This window comes from Cyprinus carpio, chromosome B10 (genome assembly GCF_018340385.1).
Source record: "Cyprinus carpio isolate SPL01 chromosome B10, ASM1834038v1, whole genome shotgun sequence".
NCBI lineage: Eukaryota > Metazoa > Chordata > Actinopteri > Cypriniformes > Cyprinidae > Cyprinus > Cyprinus carpio.
Genome location: NC_056606.1, coordinates 9,505,696 through 9,524,251, shown reverse-complemented (window position 1 = coordinate 9,524,251; position 18,556 = coordinate 9,505,696). Strand labels below are relative to the sequence as shown.

General features: G+C 34.7%; 1 protein-coding gene across 3 annotated transcripts in view; it reads left to right on the top strand.

Annotated features, from left to right (window-relative positions):
• Positions 1-18,556, top strand: part of LOC109054295 (zinc finger matrin-type protein 4-like) — a 33,566-nt gene extending 15,010 nt beyond the window's left edge. For 2 of the 3 annotated variants that reach the window (XM_042732377.1, XM_042732378.1), the window contains 4 exons: positions 2,709-2,865; positions 10,074-10,298; positions 13,946-14,042; positions 17,485-18,556. In XM_042732377.1, coding sequence (XP_042588311.1) covers positions 2,709-2,865; positions 10,074-10,298; positions 13,946-14,042; positions 17,485-17,500 — 495 coding nt within the window. In that variant the 3' untranslated portion in view covers positions 17,501-18,556. The remainder of the gene's footprint in view (positions 1-2,708; positions 2,866-10,073; positions 10,299-13,945; positions 14,043-17,484) is intronic. The other variant, XM_042732379.1, reaches the window with a different exon arrangement.

Below are 18,556 nucleotides of genomic sequence, written 5' to 3'. Positions count from 1 at the left end.
TGTGTGTGTATATTGTGTATATATTATGTATGTATATGTATAAATACACCACACATAGTACAGTATATGATATTTTATATAATATATATTTATGTTTATACATATGTATATTATATATGTCTTATATTTGCATCTCATTTGAATAAAAGTTTATAGTAATTCATATATCATGTATTATATAATGAAAAATAAACATAACTTTTCATGACATCTTAAATGCATATATGCTGTCATTAATTGCATTCAAAATAAGTTTTTGTTTGCATTTAATATATATGTGTGTGTGTGTGTGTGTGTGTGTGTGTGTGTCAAATTATTTTATTATGTATGTATAAATACACACACATATATTATTTAAACAATTTACTTTTATTTTATATGTGATGTGATTTTATATATTATAAGATTTAATATTTATGAAATCAGCACTGTAATTATATACAGTATAATAAATATATATATTATGTATTTTATTTTGGATGTATTAATATAATCGTTTGACAGCACTATATATATATATATATATATATATATATATATGTTATATATATAGACATAATATATATATATATAAATATATATATATATATAATAACACAACACACACACATCATCAACAATTTTTGGGGAATTTGTAATATATATATGTGTTGCTAATATACATGTTGAAATATATTTACAAAAAATTTTTTTTGTTTTAATTACTTGTATTTCATCAACAATTTTTGGGGAATTTGTAATATATACAGTCATGTCCAAAAATATCGGCACCCTTGGTAAATATGATCAAAGGCGGCTGTGAAAATTCATATGCATTGTTAATCCTTTTGATCTTTTATTTAAAAAATTCACAAAAATGTATCCTTTCATTGGATAATATTAATTTAAAATGGGGGGAAATATCCTTATTAAATAAAAGTTTTCTCAAATACTGGTTGGACACAATTTTTGGCACCCCTAGAAATTCTTATGAGTAAAATATCTCTGAAGTATATTCACATTCATATTCACAATTTTGAGCAGCGTGATTATAAACATGAAATTATCAAGCCATGGCTTCCTGTTTCACAGAAATATAAAGAGGAGGGAAAACAAAACCCAAATAACCATAAACAAAAACCAAAAAAACCAAAAACCAAAATGTTACGAATCTGCCTGGAAGAGGACGCATGTCTATATCAACCTAATGCATGGTGAGAAGGAGAGTTTGAGTAGCTAAAGACTCTCCAAGGATCACAGCTGGAGAATTGCAAAAAATAGTTGAGTCTCGGGTTCAGAAAACCATAAAAAAAATTGTCAAACAGAACCTACATCACCACATGTTGTTTGGGAGGGTTTCAAGAAAAATTCCTTTCCTCTCATTGAAAAACAAACTCAAGCATATTCCAGATACTACTGGAACTTCAAATGGGACTGGCTTCTATAGTGAGATTAAACTAAAAAATGAGCTGTTTAGCAGCAAACACTCAAGATGGTTTGGTGACACAGGGATAAAAAAGTACCCCATGTGTACAATGAAATATACTGCTGGTATTTTTGATGTTGTGGGCCTATTGTTATATTTCTGCTGGAGGTCCTGGACATCTTGTTTAGATACATGGCAACATGGATTCTATTAAATACCAACAGATAAAAAAATCACTAAGTGACTGACTCTGTTAGAAATCTTATAATGGGCCATGTTTGGATCTTCAAACCGTACAATAACCCAAACACAAACCTCAAAAACAACACAAAAATTGGTCACTGAGCACAAAACTAAGCTTCTGCTATAGCCATTCCAGTCCTCTGACCTGAACCCTATAGAAAATAAGAGGAGTGAACTGAAGAGAAGCACCAACATGGAGCTGGGAATCTGAAGGGTCTGGAGAGATTCTGGATGAAGGAATGGTCTCTGATCTCTTGTCAGGTGTTCTCTAACCTCATCAGGCATTATAGGAGAAAGTTTAAATTCTGTTAAACTGGCAAATGGAGTTTTCAAAAAGTATTGAATAAAAGGGTGCGGTTAATTGTGGCCAATGTGTATTAGAGAAAAACATTTATTTCATAATGATATTTCCCCCCATTTTAAATTCTTATTATCCAATGAAAGGATTTTTGTGATTTTTTTAAATAAAAGAGCAAAAGGATTAACAATGCAGATGCATTTTCACAGTCTTATTTGATCATATTTACCAAGGGTGGCAATATTTTTGGGCATGACTGTGTATATATATATATATATATTATATATATATATATATATATATATATATATATATATATAAAAAATTTGCCCACTCAAAAAGCTTCAGTGTAGCTATCTACATGCAATGTATCTAATTACTTTTTTAAAGAGTAGTTTGATTGCACTTTAAATAACGATTAGCTTTTAGCTTTTTAGCTTGGCGAGCTAAAGTTTCAAAGTAACTTCCCCAACAGCGCTCAGAGCCAATATCAGTCAATATGAGAAACTCAGAGTGGTTGCATCAGAGCAGAAAGTAGAATATACGCTACACCATTTTTAGAAGTTTGTAAATTACTTCTTCACACATTGCGACCCACATCTGCCAATTTGACAGCCAAATTTCATATCTTCCTCTTAAAGTTATAATAACACATTTGCTTCATAAATCATCCTGTTCTCCTGTATTATTAGCTGAAGGTGATAAATGGTCCTGGTTAAAGGATATCAGAGTATGTGTCTGCATGTGTCTGTGTCGTCCCAGGGCAGTGCAGAGGGAGATGTGGACAAGAACAAGTGCTGCACGCTGTGCAATATGTCGTTCACTTCGGCGGTGGTGGCCCAGTCGCACTACCAGGGCAAGATTCACGCCAAGAGACTCAGGCTACTGCTGGGGGAGCCACCTGCCATCACAACTAAAGGTAGGAGGTGCTGATCTAAGATCAGGTTCACACTGTCTAAATCACATTATTTAAAGGCCAGGCTGTTCCCGGGTCAGTATTCATACTTGAGTTTTACATGTATATGACGTCTTAAGCAGCCAGCGGGGAAGTGACCTGTTCAACCATGGATGGACTCTGAATAAGAGATAATGAGGCAATTATTCTTGAGAATGAGTTCATTATTATAAATGCTCAAGTTATTATTTATTACTGATGTTTGATGAGGTAGGTATGATATATTATATAATTGCTGCTCACAGTTAAGAGTACAGGGATTTTTAAAAATCCCTAAACCTACATTTTAAATTGCTTGTTAATGCAAATATGTAATCAGCCAATCGCATGGCAGCAACTCAATGCATTTAGGCTTCAAGACCAGTGTTGGGAAGGTTATTGTGAAATAGGTTACAGATTACAAGTTACCCTATATAAAAAGCAATAAATAGTGTAACTGTGATGTTACTGATTACTTTTCTAAATTTCTAACAAATATTTTCAACTGTTAATCATTTTGAAACCAGTCAAGGTTAAGCTTACAGTAGGACTCAACATTGGTTACTGTCAGACTTTCAAAATTCTTTATCACTTGAATTAAGATTATAATAATTGAAATTTAAATCACAGCCACCACAAAATCAGACGTTAGCACCACTTTTTACTTTGAGATCATTCTGATATTAAATACAGATTTACAATCAAAACAAGAAATAGTTTAATAGATATGATACTGTTTTTGAAATCAAATCATCATATGACAGGAAACACAGTTAATTTAAAATAAATAAAGCATATATATCCACCCCAAATAGAAATAATACAGTTATCGAATAAGTTCTATTCTGTGTTTAATATTCTTAAACAATTGTCCATATCGTGGTTTGATACAAGTGTACTAACCTACTTTTGATTTATTCATCCAAAATTTGGCATATTCTTTGACATTCCGTGTTACACAGTAATTTCCACTTTTATGACTGGATTCCACCAATTTGTCTGCATTTTCTGCATCGCGGAAATCATAGGGCCCTGTGTGTCATATTTAAAAACAGTCAGTGCAATTTGGAAAAGAAATTAAATAAAGCTGTATGTGCATCTCAAAAAAATTTAATATCGTAAAAGTAATTTTTTTGGTAACTTATATCAAAAAGTGAAACTTTCATATATTCTAGATTCATTACGTGTAAAGTAAAACATTTCAAAAGTTTTTTTGTTTTAATTTGGATGATTAGTGCTTACAGCTCATGAAAGTCAAAAATGCAGTATCTCAAAATATTAGAATATTCACATTTGAGTTTCATCAAATTACGGTCCCTACAGTATAAACTCTGGGTATCTCTTGTTCTTTGAAACTACAATAATGGGGAAGACTGCTGACTTGGCAATGGTCCAGAAGACAATCATTGACACCCTCCACAAAGAGGGTAAGTAACAGAAGGTCATTACTGAAAGGGGTGGCTGTTCACAGAGTGCTGTATCAAAGCATATTAAATGCAAAGTTGACTGGAAGGAAGAAATTAGGTAGGAAAAGGTGCACGATTCAAACACAAGGTGATTTTGGAGCACTTTTTGCTTCCATCTGCTGACATGCTTTATAGAGATGCTGATTTTCTTTTCCAGCAGGACTCTAGCACCTGCACACAAAGCCAAAACCACTTCCAAGTGGTTTGCTGACCCTGATATTACTGTGCTTGATTGGCCAGGCAACATGCCTGACCTGAACCCCATATGGAATCTATATGATATTTTCAAGAGAAAGATGAGAAAAAGTCGATCCAACAATACAGACAAGCTGAAGGCTCAATAGTGCCTCAGCAGTGCCACAGGCTGTTCGCTTCATGCTACACTTCACTGATGCTGGAATTTGTCCTTAAGGAGCCCCGACCAAGTATTGAGTGCATAAATGAACAAAGAACTTGAACTTTTCGGTTTTTCAAATCCTTTTTTTGATTGATCTTAGGAAATATTCTAAGTATTATTTAAATAATAATAATATTTTTGACTTTCATGAGCTGTAAGCTCTAATCATCAAGATTAAAACAAAAAACTTTTGAAATGTTTTACTTTACATGTTATCAATCTAGAATATATTAAAGTTTCACTTTTTGAAATAAGTTACAACAAAAAAAAGAACTTTTTCACGATATTCAGATTTTTTGAGATGTATGTGTGTGAAACCTGTATGTGTGTGTGAAAATATTCAGATGTAGTTGTTAACATTTTTATAAGTAACTCATTTAATGAAACATTTTTCTCAGTAACTGTAACTTTTTTTTTTTAATTAAATGTCTGAGTATTTCAGAAACTGCTGATCTACTGGGATTTTCATGCACAACCATTTCCAGTGAATGGAGAAATAAGAAAATATCCAGTAATCAGCAGTTCTTTGTTCAAAAATGCCTTGAAAAGTCAAACTGGTTCAAGCTGATAGAGAGTCAACAGTAACTCAAATAACCACTTGTTACAATCGAGGTTTGCAGAAGAGCATCTCTGAACGCACAACACATCAAACCTTGAAGCAGATGGGCTACAGCAGCAGAAGAGCACACTGGGTGCCATTTCTGTCAGCTAAGAACAGGAAACTAAGGATACAATTTGCACACACGCACTAAAATTGGACAATAGAAGATTGTGAAAAGGTTGCGTAGTCTGATAAGTCTTGATTTCTGCTGCAACATTTGGATAGTAGGGTCAGAATTTGATGTAAACAACATGAAAGCCTGGATTCGTTCTGCTTTGTATCAATGGTTCAGGCTTTTGGTGGTGGTTGGATATTTTTCATCTTGGCACACTTTGGCCCTTTTAGTACTAGTTAAGCATCGTTTAAATGCTACAGCTTGAGTAATGTTGCTGACCATGTCTATCCGTGTATGACTACAGTGTAACTGTCTAGTGGTGGCTACTTCCAGCAGGATAGTGTGCCATCTCACAAAGCTCCTTGCTTATTGAACACAATGAACTCAAATGGCCTCCACAGTCACCAGATCTCAATCTAATAAAGCAGCTTTGGGATGTGCTGGAATGGGAGATTTGCATCAAATCTGCAGCATTGACATGATGTCATCATGTCAATATGGACCAAAATCTCAGAGGAATGTTTCCAGCACCTTGTTGAATGCCAGGCATGCAATGAAGAATTAAGGCAGTTCTGAAGGTAAAAGGTGGTCCAACCCGGTACTAGCAAGGTGATTTGATGCCCTGGCAAATACCTACAACAGCAAAGTGTGATGCCGGCAACTTTTTGCATGGGCACACACCACTTACATTTTCAGAAAATGTAAAAAAAAAAAACTTGTTCTTACAACTGCAGCTAGATGTCCTGTTTTTAATTCATTCAGATGTGACTGTATTAGGCATATTAGAGGTTTATGTTCTCAAGGCTCTCTTGTGGCATGTTTATGATAAGAGCAGGGCCTGTAGCAGGAACAACACATCACTGACTCACTTAGCATGCATAATCGCGCGTGGCCAAGACACCTGAGGGTGCAAAATGACCCAAAAAAGAAAAAACAGAAAGAGCCCAGAAAACAACCCAGAATGACTGCATACATATGCTGAAACAGATCAAATAAAAGAGAAGTTAATCTGGGGTGAGTTTCCCGTACAACAATGTAACTCACTGCTTAACCACCAACTAACTAGCTAGTCATGACTGTTTCCCAAACATGGTCACGCCTTCATTGTTTGATCTGCATTGGATAAACAATATAGGACTGGTGGAGTAGTAACTTCTACTAATTCATCGATTCGAGATCTCTGAGATGCTGCTGTAACAAACATGGCAGCCGATGACGGCTATTATTTTCTGTTCCTTGTCGTTTTGCTTTATTTGATGTTAGATTCATCGCAGGATCCTCTTTCGTCATGCTGTTTGCAAATGTTCATTTGAACTATGGTTTTAGGACACACTGAATTATTAAACTATGTTGGTAATGATGGAACTTTCGAAGAAGTCAATTACATGATGCAAAATACATGAGGTGAAATCCATTCACAAGACTAGATTTGTACATTTTCTGCAAAATAGTTCGTTTAGCCTGTTTTATCATTCAGGCAGCAATCGTATATGCAGTCGCTTATAAAGTAATAGCGCAGCTCTCATCAACAGGCCGTATGATTTAATGTGCCTTTATATCCACAGCACAAATGGTGCAGGACAAGTTACATGCTGACTTTTTAAAGTGTTTGTCCAAATAGCAAGCATCACTAAGCAACACCATAAAAACTATTAGTAACCATAATAGGGTTCAAGAAACTGTCCTTTTGTTGTTTGTTCAGCAGTCATAGAAGTAGCTCAGCATTATTCGGTTACAGTCGGATAGTTGCTATGCGGCTGCTTCCGCCATCATAAAGATCTTGATGGTGATTTGTCATGTTATTCGTGAACTGGTGTAATTGAGGATGAGCTAAAAAGACCTTATATAACTCTACGGTCATAATGATAAGGTGTTAAAGACTTAGATGAAACGGTCTGAGAGGTTGGAATACAGATGGGGATATCATTTGATTAAATTATCCTTGAGTGTCATTGTTATTATCAAGTAATTGACCAAACCGCTGCACTGCAGATCTACACGATTACTGTAAAGCTAGTTTAAACAAGATATTATGAAAGCTTCAAATGATAACACATGGATTTATGGATTTAGGTTGATCTGTAGCACCTGCACCCTTTTACAGTAAACACAGGACTCTAACGTTTAAAAGTTGGTAAGATTTTTTCAGATTTTTGAAAGATGTCAAAAAGCCAAATCAAGATTTTATTGAAACACAGTGAAAAACGAAATTCTGTGAAATATATTACAATATAAAATAACATTAACTGTTTTCTATTTAAATATATTTTTAACTGTAATTTATTCCTGTGATTACTCCATTCTTCAGTAGGGGTGGGCAATATGACCAAAATCTTGTATCGTTATATGAGTAATTTTATTTCACGGTAATGAAATATATCACAATATAGTTTTTTGGTTTTGTTTTTTGATACCATAAAAAAATTCATAATTCTTGTCACTAGTGTCAATATCACAAACTAATACTAGCCTAAAAAAAAAAAAAATAAATAAAAAAATGATAAAACACCTAAGCTTACTGAAGTCAATTCAACAGTCAGTGATTAAATATTAAGAAACTAATTGAAAGCAATAGGTCCAAAAAACTACAGTTGGACAAATAAGAAATGCTACATTCATTGTATAAAGTAATCAAATGTATAAAAACACTGCATATTCTTCACTGTGTAAATTACATATATTTCTTATTATAGTTACAAATGTGATTTAGTAAAGAGCAGTGAGAGATTTTTTCTCTTTTGTTGTTTGATTAACGTTAATGACAGACAGCAGGAATATTAGACTGCTGTCACTTTAAGAGCTGCCTGGATCCAATATATGGTTACACATGTGTTTTCTTTCTCGGCTGTTTGCTTTTACTTAAAACATAAATTACTGTGTTTACAATGATACTTGCAAAGACGGGCATTTTGACACATCCAAGTGTGTGTATTTAACCATTCAAGGCCAATAAAGTGGTAAAAATAACTCCCAATACTCCCGTGCCATATGAGCACCAGCTTCACATGCACGCTGTGAAAAAAACCCCCTGTTTAAATAAGCTTTCCATCGATGTATGGTTTGTTAGGACAGGACAATATTTGGCTGAGATACAACTATTTGACAATCTGAAATCTGAGGGTGCAAAAAAATCAAAATAATGAGAAAATCGCCTTTAAAATTGTCCAAATTAATTCTTAGCAATGCATATTACTAATCAGAAATTAAGTTTTGATATATTTATGGTAGGAAATTTACAAAATATCTTCATGGAACATGATCTTTACTTAATATCCTAATGATTTTTGGCATAAAAGAAAAATCGATAATTTTGACCCATACAATGTTTCTTTGGCTATAGCTAAAAATATACCCCAGTGACTTAAGACTGGTTTTGTGGTCCAGCATACACATATAGCGAAATGAGTTCTCTTTTGCTGCTTATCACAGTACATCCAGAAAGCATTTTTGGAAATGGCAGAGAAATGTTCTGAAATACCAAGAAATTCAAAAGCTCACAGTTTTCATTCTCAATTTGTTATGCTGAATCCATAATTTGCAATGAAAACATTTGTATATCAAATTGGGGAAAAAATGTAAAACATTTTCACTTGTGGTCTCAGACTTTGAGCACACTGTATTTGTCACGGTAGAGTTTCATATCACACTCTGATTATGTTATAATGAAAACAACCCTCCATTCAAACACCTCAGGAAATTGGATGAAAATTGAGACAGAAGGAAGAGGATGCTTCATATTATCTAGTTATTTTGATACCTTCTATAAATACACTTGTAGAGCTGCCAGTGTACTCTATCCTCCACTTGAAAAACCGTGGAAGAGCCAATAGACGCCCCATTTGTGCCATCTACCGTTCCTATTTTATACGCTATGACGTGGGCTTGCTGTCAATGTAGTCTCTTGTTTGTCGTTTACTATGACGGAGTATAATTAGACGGGTGAAAACATCCCTTGTCCTCGACTTTGTAATAAAAATGCACTTCTCAAAACAGATGAGGAAAACACAAGCTTATACCTGCTAGTGTGAGACAAATTACCTCCCGTCTGTTTATGAACCATATTCATCATATTATTGTCATGAGATTCAGAATGCATCTTATTAAGCTGCAGCCACAGGGGACATCCGTGTTCCTAATTTGCGCCCTTTACCCATGAAATACTTCAACCTGACATGAGCCTGTGCCCCGTACTTTGACAGGTGAGACAGACCGCAAGCAAAATATGTCAATTGAATCACGTACACATGTCTTGGAAATTCTAATATGTGTTATTAATGCTGTCACACACCTGCTGTTGTGGCCTGGATATTGGTAAATAAAATGAAAAATGGATATGCCATTTTAACTTTAAGGCTGGCTGTTAACTTGTGTTGGTATGTTGCACAAAAAAATATTTCCCTTTTTTAATTAATGAATAAATTTTTTTTTCCTTTAAAATGTAGAAAAATAATGGGCAGGAATGGAGGGCAAGATCATATAATGCATCTTCTGTAGTATGAATGCCAAAGCCCAATTTCTCAGGTGTTTTCACATTAATAGCTTTTACCTGTAGCCTGTTTGATAATTAAAGTACGGTACACTAAGTATACTAAGTCTGTTATGCACTCTTTACAGAGGTGACAGCCAATTCAGAGCATATGGTGACTGAAGACTCGCCGGAAAGTCCTTCTACACATGGCAGACTCTCACACCGCTACTGCCAAATGTGTAAGGCCTGGTTCAACAACCCCGGCATGGCCAGACAGCACTATGACGGAAAGAAGCACAAAAAAAACGCAGCCCAGGCTAACCTTCTCGCACAACTGGGTAAAAGTCTGGAGAACGGAGATGATCTAAACGGTATGTTCTGAGAGGAATGGGCAAAACATAGATAGGGATAGTTTACCCAGACATGAATTAAAAGTGATTCTGTTATCATTTACTCACGCTTAAGTTGTTCCAAACACATACAGTGTTTGACTTTTTTCTTCTGTGGAACACAATGGTTTTAAGATGTAAAAATAATGCAAAAATATCATTAAATTATAAAAAAGTGACCCGTTTGCACTTTTCCCAAAAACACTACAAAAAACCATATCATTGTCTAATAACAAACAAAATAAATTAATTAAAAAACCACTATAAATTATTCTTTTATTGGCTAGGACCTGATTACCGCAATTAATGCAATCAGGATTTTCAGTCAAATTTTCACAATTTCATTCTGTTCATTCGTATGACTTCAAAAGACTTGGAATAGTTGTTTGCACCACTTTTATGATACTTTTGCAGGCTTTTTTAAGTTTAACGCTTAAATTTTATTTCACATACAAGGGTGACTTTTTAGTGTTGCAATGAACATATATTTGGTTTCATGCATAATCTTTTTTTTTTTTTTTTTTTGGAGCGTGAATGCCAGCATTTCAGGGAATTAAAGGGATAGTTCACCCAAAAACGAAAATTCTGCTGTGATTTACTCACCTGTAACATTTTGCAGAATATCACATACATGTATGTAAACAATGTATGCTGTTCTGTATCAGCATCACTGTATGCGGATATGCTGTTTCCATTGTTTACGCTTTGATCTGAATGTAAACATCATATCCGTATACATACCTTGTATACGTTGTTTACGTATGGGATACTCTCCAAAATGGCGCTATAGGGTGACGTGGAGGAGACGAATTGTTGAATAAAGTCGTTATTTTTGTTTTCTTTGAGAACAAAAAGTATTATAGCTTTATAACATTAAGGTTAAACCACTGATGTCACATGGACTATCTGAGCGACCTCCTTGCTACATTTCTGAGCCTTAATCATGTTAGGATCCTTGATGTTTATGGGAGGGTCAGAGAGCTCTCGGAATGCATCAAAAATACCTTTACTTGTGTTCCGAATAAACGAAGGTCTTACAAGTTTGGAACGACATGAGGGTGAGTAATTAATGACAGAACTTTCATTTTTGGGTGAACTAAACCTTTAAAAGCTTGTATTTCACATACAAGGGTGACTTATTTTGTGTTCTGCAGAAAAAATTAAACTCTTACGGGTTTAGAACAACATGAAGGTGAGAGCTTTAATTTCTGGGTGAACTGTCCCTTTAAAACAGCACATTCAATTGTAACAATGTTTGTTTTCATTAGTTTGTGGTAATGGCTCATAAATAACCCCGCCGTAAATGCCACCGTTTAAGCACAGATATCATTTTAGCATTGACCATCCTGTTTTACAGGCCTCAGTAGAGGCATTTTAATGGTCTTAGAGTCTTTTCCCAAGCAGGCATTTCATTAAAGTTTTGCATTATTCAGCAGCTAGCTAAAGAGCTCTCGTTCGAGGCAGTTATCAATAAGTAATTAATGGCGCGACAAAGAGCATCCCAGAGCACAAGATCTTTGCTCGCCAAACAAACTGACAACGGCGGAGGTTGCAGACAACAAAGCCACCTCGTTGGTGAGTTTTGACTCATAGAGGGACTAGAAGAAACCACTCCGTGGGAGGTGCGTACTAGTTGCCATTTGGACAAACGTTGGATTTATATTTAGACTGAAAAGTGTCCTGTCCCTCACGTCACGCTTGTGACTCATAAATATGACTCATTGCTGCAGATTTCATTAAGGCTTCCCAGTACTTCACTCACCAATAATAGTACAAGCACTCTCTAGACTGAATATGCTTTATTTTTGTGACATGTAATATTAGTCTGTGACTACAAACGTAGAATAGTATTTGACATGTTATTTTTGCTCATTAGCAATTGTCTGTTATAATGCTATTCTGTCGTTAACTAAAAAAGTTTGTGTGCTAACAGCAGGGTGCCAAATCAGTGTTCAGCTGTAATCGAATCCCATTTTATAGCATTTTCATCAGACTTCCCACCTCACAGGAAGCCAGCGACTGATTTTCCGAGCTTCACACAAGCTTTTAATTTACTGGTCTGTCCTAGTTAGAGGTGGAGAACAGATTTGGTGTAGGAAGACGGAGCTGTGGGAGGATACGACTTATCAGCGTGTTTCACGGCCCCTTCTGTTATGTGTTTTTAATCATTGAATGTGCACAATGCCAAAGAAAAGCTGAGGCGCTGTGGTTGCAAAGACGAGGCCAACGTAATCTGTGGCTTTGATTGAATATAGATCCGTGGTAAATGTTATTGATGAGGCATCTAGATGAGCCTCCATTCATTATCTGTCCTGATTGCCCGGATGCTGGGATAACAAAGGATTCCCGTTGTTTAAACAGACTAGGTGCTTGATTTGTGGCATATGCAAGGGCATAATTACGATACATATAACAAAACCAACAACACAATACTCAAAACACTAAATCACGCACTAGATGGTTACACAAACAGACATGCTGTGGACATAAGCTTATGTTTATGTGTGAAGGAGGAATATATATTTGGTTTCATGCATAATCTGTTTACTGGAGCAGGGATGTCTGCATTTCAGGGCGCTATTTATGAGACGAAGACTAGTCCAAGACATAATTTACTCAAAAAAACAAACAAACAATAAAAAAAGGTAATTAAAATTACTTTAATATTATATTTTGCATAAATAAAATTACACTTATTTGTAGGAATATTGGGATTTTTATTTATTTATTTATTTAACATTATTTTTTGATAATTATTAATTATGCATATTTTCTTTTTGGTAATTTTCATTAGCCTCAATGGTTATTCTCATTAGTATGTAAACATTTTAAAGATAATTTTAGATGGAAAAAAAGAGTACATTTTATATTAATATAATAAAAAATGTCCAACTGATTAGCATTTTTTTGCAATTCATCATCTCAATGGTAATTCTCATTGCTATGTACATATTTTAAAGATTATTTTTTAGACGAAAAATTATAAAAAATGTTTATAAATTTATATATAATAAATAACAAGTTAATATAATAAAAATCTAGTTTTAATATGATATATCGAAAAAATAATATAATATTAAAAAATAAGTTATATATATATATATATATATATATATATATATATATATATATATATATTATATACACACACTGTATCTACAGTATAAGGCAGCACAACAACTACTGAAGTTTAAGTTTGCATATATCTTGAATATGTATTTTCAATACATAAATACATATAAATATACAAAATTATCAGACAGCTATAAAAAATTTTTTGCCTTAAATGGTCCTTAAAGTGGCCCTTTATTTTTCTTTAAGCAAAATCGAACTGAATTTCTTTTTTCTTCATTTGATTTTAGAACGAAAAAGACATGTTCACCAATTCACCATTATGTTATTTATTTTGAGAAAGAATGGCAATGTGCTGTGCTCAGGTCTATATGCTAATTTATCCATGTAATTCATGCACGGTGAAGAAATGGTCAAATGCTCAGGGTTCTAGCTGTCTGTAGGTGTTTGTCAAAATAGTGCATTATATTTACCCTCAGACAAGATTTGAGGGCATTTGCTGTTGTAATCAACATAGTTAGTCTAATAGATGTGTTTATATTTATGTATGCTCTTAGGCCTGAAGCGGAGTCACACATGTGAGGTCTGCAGTGTTACGCTCAACTCCGTGGCACAATACCACGCACATCTGCAGGGCTCCAAACACCAGAACAAGTAAGTATCATACAGAAAAAAAAAGAAAAAGAAAACAGATTCAAAGGTAAACCAGCAGTGAATCACATTATGAAAATGTGGGAGAAAGTACATCTCTGCATAAAACACAAATTTTAATAAAGCATAATAAGAGTCGTTGAATCATTCACCAACCAAGCCAATCAGAAATGTAACCACTCATAACAGACACTCACTGGTAGCCACATACTGGTGCAAAACTGTGAAAATGTGCACAAGCAGTACTCATATCAGCAGGCAAGAGGTGTTCACTTGCATCATGTTCATGTGAGTGAAGTTAATGGAGTGTTGTATATGCGATCAATATCTGCTCCGAATCAATATTTTTCGCCTGACTAGACCATGTCCTCACGGTACCGTACGGGCCACAGTTTCCATGCGGAGGCTGCAGCGGAGCAGGCAAGGTCACAGCATAGCGTGTTGAGCTGCAGGGAATGTTAATTAGGTAGAGATGAAGGAGAAGGAACGTGAGAAGCATGATGGGAACCACCAGGCGTGTCCAAGCTGTCACAGAGATGTGTTCATATTCGTGCACAACAAGCAAGGATGACCCGCAATATACATTACCGGAGCCTTATAAATTACCAAAGCAACATTACACCCAAAAAGAAAAAATCTACCCAAAAATGAAAATTTGCTGAAAATGTACCCACCCTCAAGCCATCTAAGATATGGATGTGTTTATTTCTTCATCCAAACAAATTTGGAAAAATGTAGCATTGCATCACTCACTAATGGATCTTCTGCAGTGAATGGGTGCTGTCAGAATGAAAGTCCAAACAGCTTATTAAAACATCACAATAATCCACATGCTTACAGTCCATCACTTAATGTAATATACTGTGAAGTGAAGAGCTGCATGTTAATAAGAAACAAATCCATCAAGGTGTTAATGATTCACTTTAAAGGGGTCCTATTATGCTTTTTCACTTTTTCAACTTTAGTTAATCTGTAATGTTGCTGTTTGAGCATAAAAAAGATCTGCAAAGTTACAAAGCTCAAAGTCCATTTCAAAAGGAGATATTTTATTTAACATAAATCACTCTTCAAAAACTACAACTGGACTACAACGCATATTTTCCGGGATTTGTGATATCACAAAGATCGCCAAATGGGACGAGACCTGGTTGAGCTGCACTAGAGAAGGCAACAAGTGTTATTACAATGACAGACACACACTAGCTTTCCCAAGGCAGATGGACTTAGAGTGGTTACAGTCATCTGGGTTTAAACCGCCCTCAAATTGATTTGATTTTGATGCAATATTTAGACTGAAGCTCGCAGGCGGCTATGGTAAGGGGCATGACATTTCCCGACCAGGCACAGAGTGAAGCCAATCACAACACACACCAATCACAGCACACACTGGCCCAGTTAACCAATCACAGCACATTTCATATTTCAGAAGGCTGGCCTTCATTTGATACAGGAACTATTTGAGCCGTTCATGTCAGACTGGGGAGAGAGGTGTTGTATTAATGTAAAATATGAGAAAAAAAAACTAGTATGAGAGCCTGTTCTAGTACACCCCCAAAACAAAATCAAGACTTTGTAAAATAGCATAATAGGACCCCTTTAAACCATCGCTTCTGGCCAAAATATGAGTCCATAATCTATAATAATGCTTCCTCCAGTGAAAAAGTTCATATCCTGTTGTCTTCCTACATCAAAATCCACTGACATGTTTTGAACTTTTTTCACTTGTAAACGCTGCTTGATCTGTGCATATTTCTCTCCTGATTCAGACAAAATTACTTTTTCACTGGCAGAAGCAAAATTGAGGACTCTTATTTTAGCTTGTATTTGGATTTGTTTCTTATAGACAACATGTGGATTACTTATGGATTATTGTGATGATTTTATCAGATGTTTGGACTCTCATTCTGATGGCATCCATTCACTGCAGAGTATCCATTGGTGATATGCACACATGGATAACTATTTTACCTTGTTTTGAACAACTCACATGCCAAACTGAACAAATATGCCTAATTCAGTCTGTCAGCTGATCCCCATTCAAAAACTAGTTTACTCATCATTTCCTGCCCAAGATGTTCAGTTCATGTACAATAAGGATGTCTCATTAAGACTCAAAACAGAGGATCATTCGAAAGGTCCAAACAATGATCCTTCACAGAAAGTTTGGCTCACAAACACAATACCTCTAATGTCAACTGTTACAATATTTTATAGATAAAGTGTTGCCTTTTATGCATTTTCCTCAAGGTTACATATATTAAGCATTTCATTTCTCTTAAACTCGTGTGAGTAAGGCTTACAGCACTTTAATGCAGTCAGGGCACGAAAGGATTTTACATACGTTCATTGAGCCTGTTTAGGCATGGTTGCTTAGAAACTCCCTTTTAACTCCTCACCTCTGCAAATGCTGCCAAACTGCGCAAAGGATTTGGTCTGTAGCCACCTACATTTCATGCTTTTTATGTTGTTCCAGTTTGTCCATCTTTTAGTCCCCACTCCATTAACCTCAAAAACACATTGGAACTAATCATTTGACAGAGAGCAAAGAGTCACAAATCTGTCTGGATGCCAGTGTTCGAATCTCTGGGACTCGGCTCAATTGAGTTTTGCGTCGAACACCGGAATTGGAAAGTCAATGATGGATCAATAAGAGAGCAATGGGTGTCACTGCTCGAGTTCTGTTCGGGTCACACATCACACTTCCACTCAGTGTTAATGAAATTACTAATGAAAATGCTCAGTGATTAAGTGTTTTTTAATTTGCGTAAATGAAAAAACACGTAGAAACAACATAGCAAAGATATAAACAATGCACAAACAACTATTGTAACTAAGGCGGCAATTTCTTTTGAATTCGTTCAATGTGATTTAAATGGAAATAAAATAAACATGAAGCTGCACCCATAAACATAACCATAAATGGGGCACATGTAGATAATAAGACAATGTATGACTGAGCTCATACGAATTTGTACGAATTAGCCACAATTCGCCAAAATGTGAAATAGTTCAGAATGCCATCAGGGTGTGTTGCATAAATGAAGGCACTTTAGTATCAGGTTAATTATTTCAAACGCACCCTACACAGATGAATCAGATATATACACAACATGAATGGAGTGTACAACTTTGTATCTTCACAAAATTTCACAAGTAAACTTAAACTAAGTTATGTACTTGTCAGAATGTCACATTGTGAATGTGGTCCTTAACAAAGCACTAAAACAGATCAACTGAATAATTAAAGAACAATATACTACAACAAATTAGCTCTTTTTGTTTGCTAAAATATGATGCCAGAGTAAAGGGGACTAAAAATAATGTAGGTAACATGATGAAAAACTGACAAGATTTAAGTACTATTTTCATAATAGCACAAAACTGTGGTTAACTTTTTTATTTTTCATTTTAGCAATGTCATAAATCTGTTTTGCTTCTTTCTCAGCTTGAAGAACAAATGAAGTTTGATGGAGCTCCCCTATTTCATCTCTGCTCTTGAAACTATTTGAGGATCTGTCTGTGAAAGTCAAGGCAACTTTAACACCACATGATAGCGATATCAGTTCATATTCTCTTGATCCACTGTTTTCATGACAGCGATGTGGACACTACCAGTAAAGACAGAGACCTGGACAGTGATAATGGACAAGTGCATTTTGCTAAATTTGTACATAAAAGAAAAAACAAACAAACAAACAAACAAAAAAACATTCACATCCTGATCACTTTAATCATATGTATATATTTAAGGCATGTCAAATGGACACAATTATAGCTTTATTTTAATTTGGTGTGATTAAAAATATTTTGATTGTAATTGTATTCATATATTAATTTAAATGTATTTTAATTTATGTGTGTAAGAACTGAAAATTTTGTATTGGAGTAAAAATGTCATTCAAATGTTGTAGCTCTCTGTAGTCCACTAAAGATGTATACTGAATTTTCTTGTTTTATTTTGCACATACAGTACAGTCTGGGAGAATTGCTCTCGGATTATATTAAAATGAGACTTTGTCATCATGTTGAAGCTGAATTCAATCAGCATACTAGTAAAAGTAATGAACTGTAGGACAATAATTGTTTTTAATCTATCTTATAAATCTAACAGGATCTATCTTATAAATCTAGCAAGACTTTCCAGATTGGTTCGAAATGTTCAGCAAACGTTTTTTTAACATTCGCTACTGTATGAATAGATAGAAAATGAACTATTTACTATCTCTTGCAATGACTATAAAAGAAAGAAACCCAAGAGATTACTATAAGGAAGCATTACTGAAATGAAAAAGTTAATAGTCTGCTATCATGCATTTTAGTGCTTTTCGCAAAGGACTGAATGCTGCTGATTTCCATTTGTGCACTGTTCCATTTAAAAAAGCCAAAATAATCGAATTATCCCCAAACTGATAATGACCTTTAAAAATGAAGATAGGTTCCTAACATTATTATTAAAATACTGTTTTGTCTCTTAGAAATGACATCCTAGAGAATAAAACAATTCTGACACAAATACA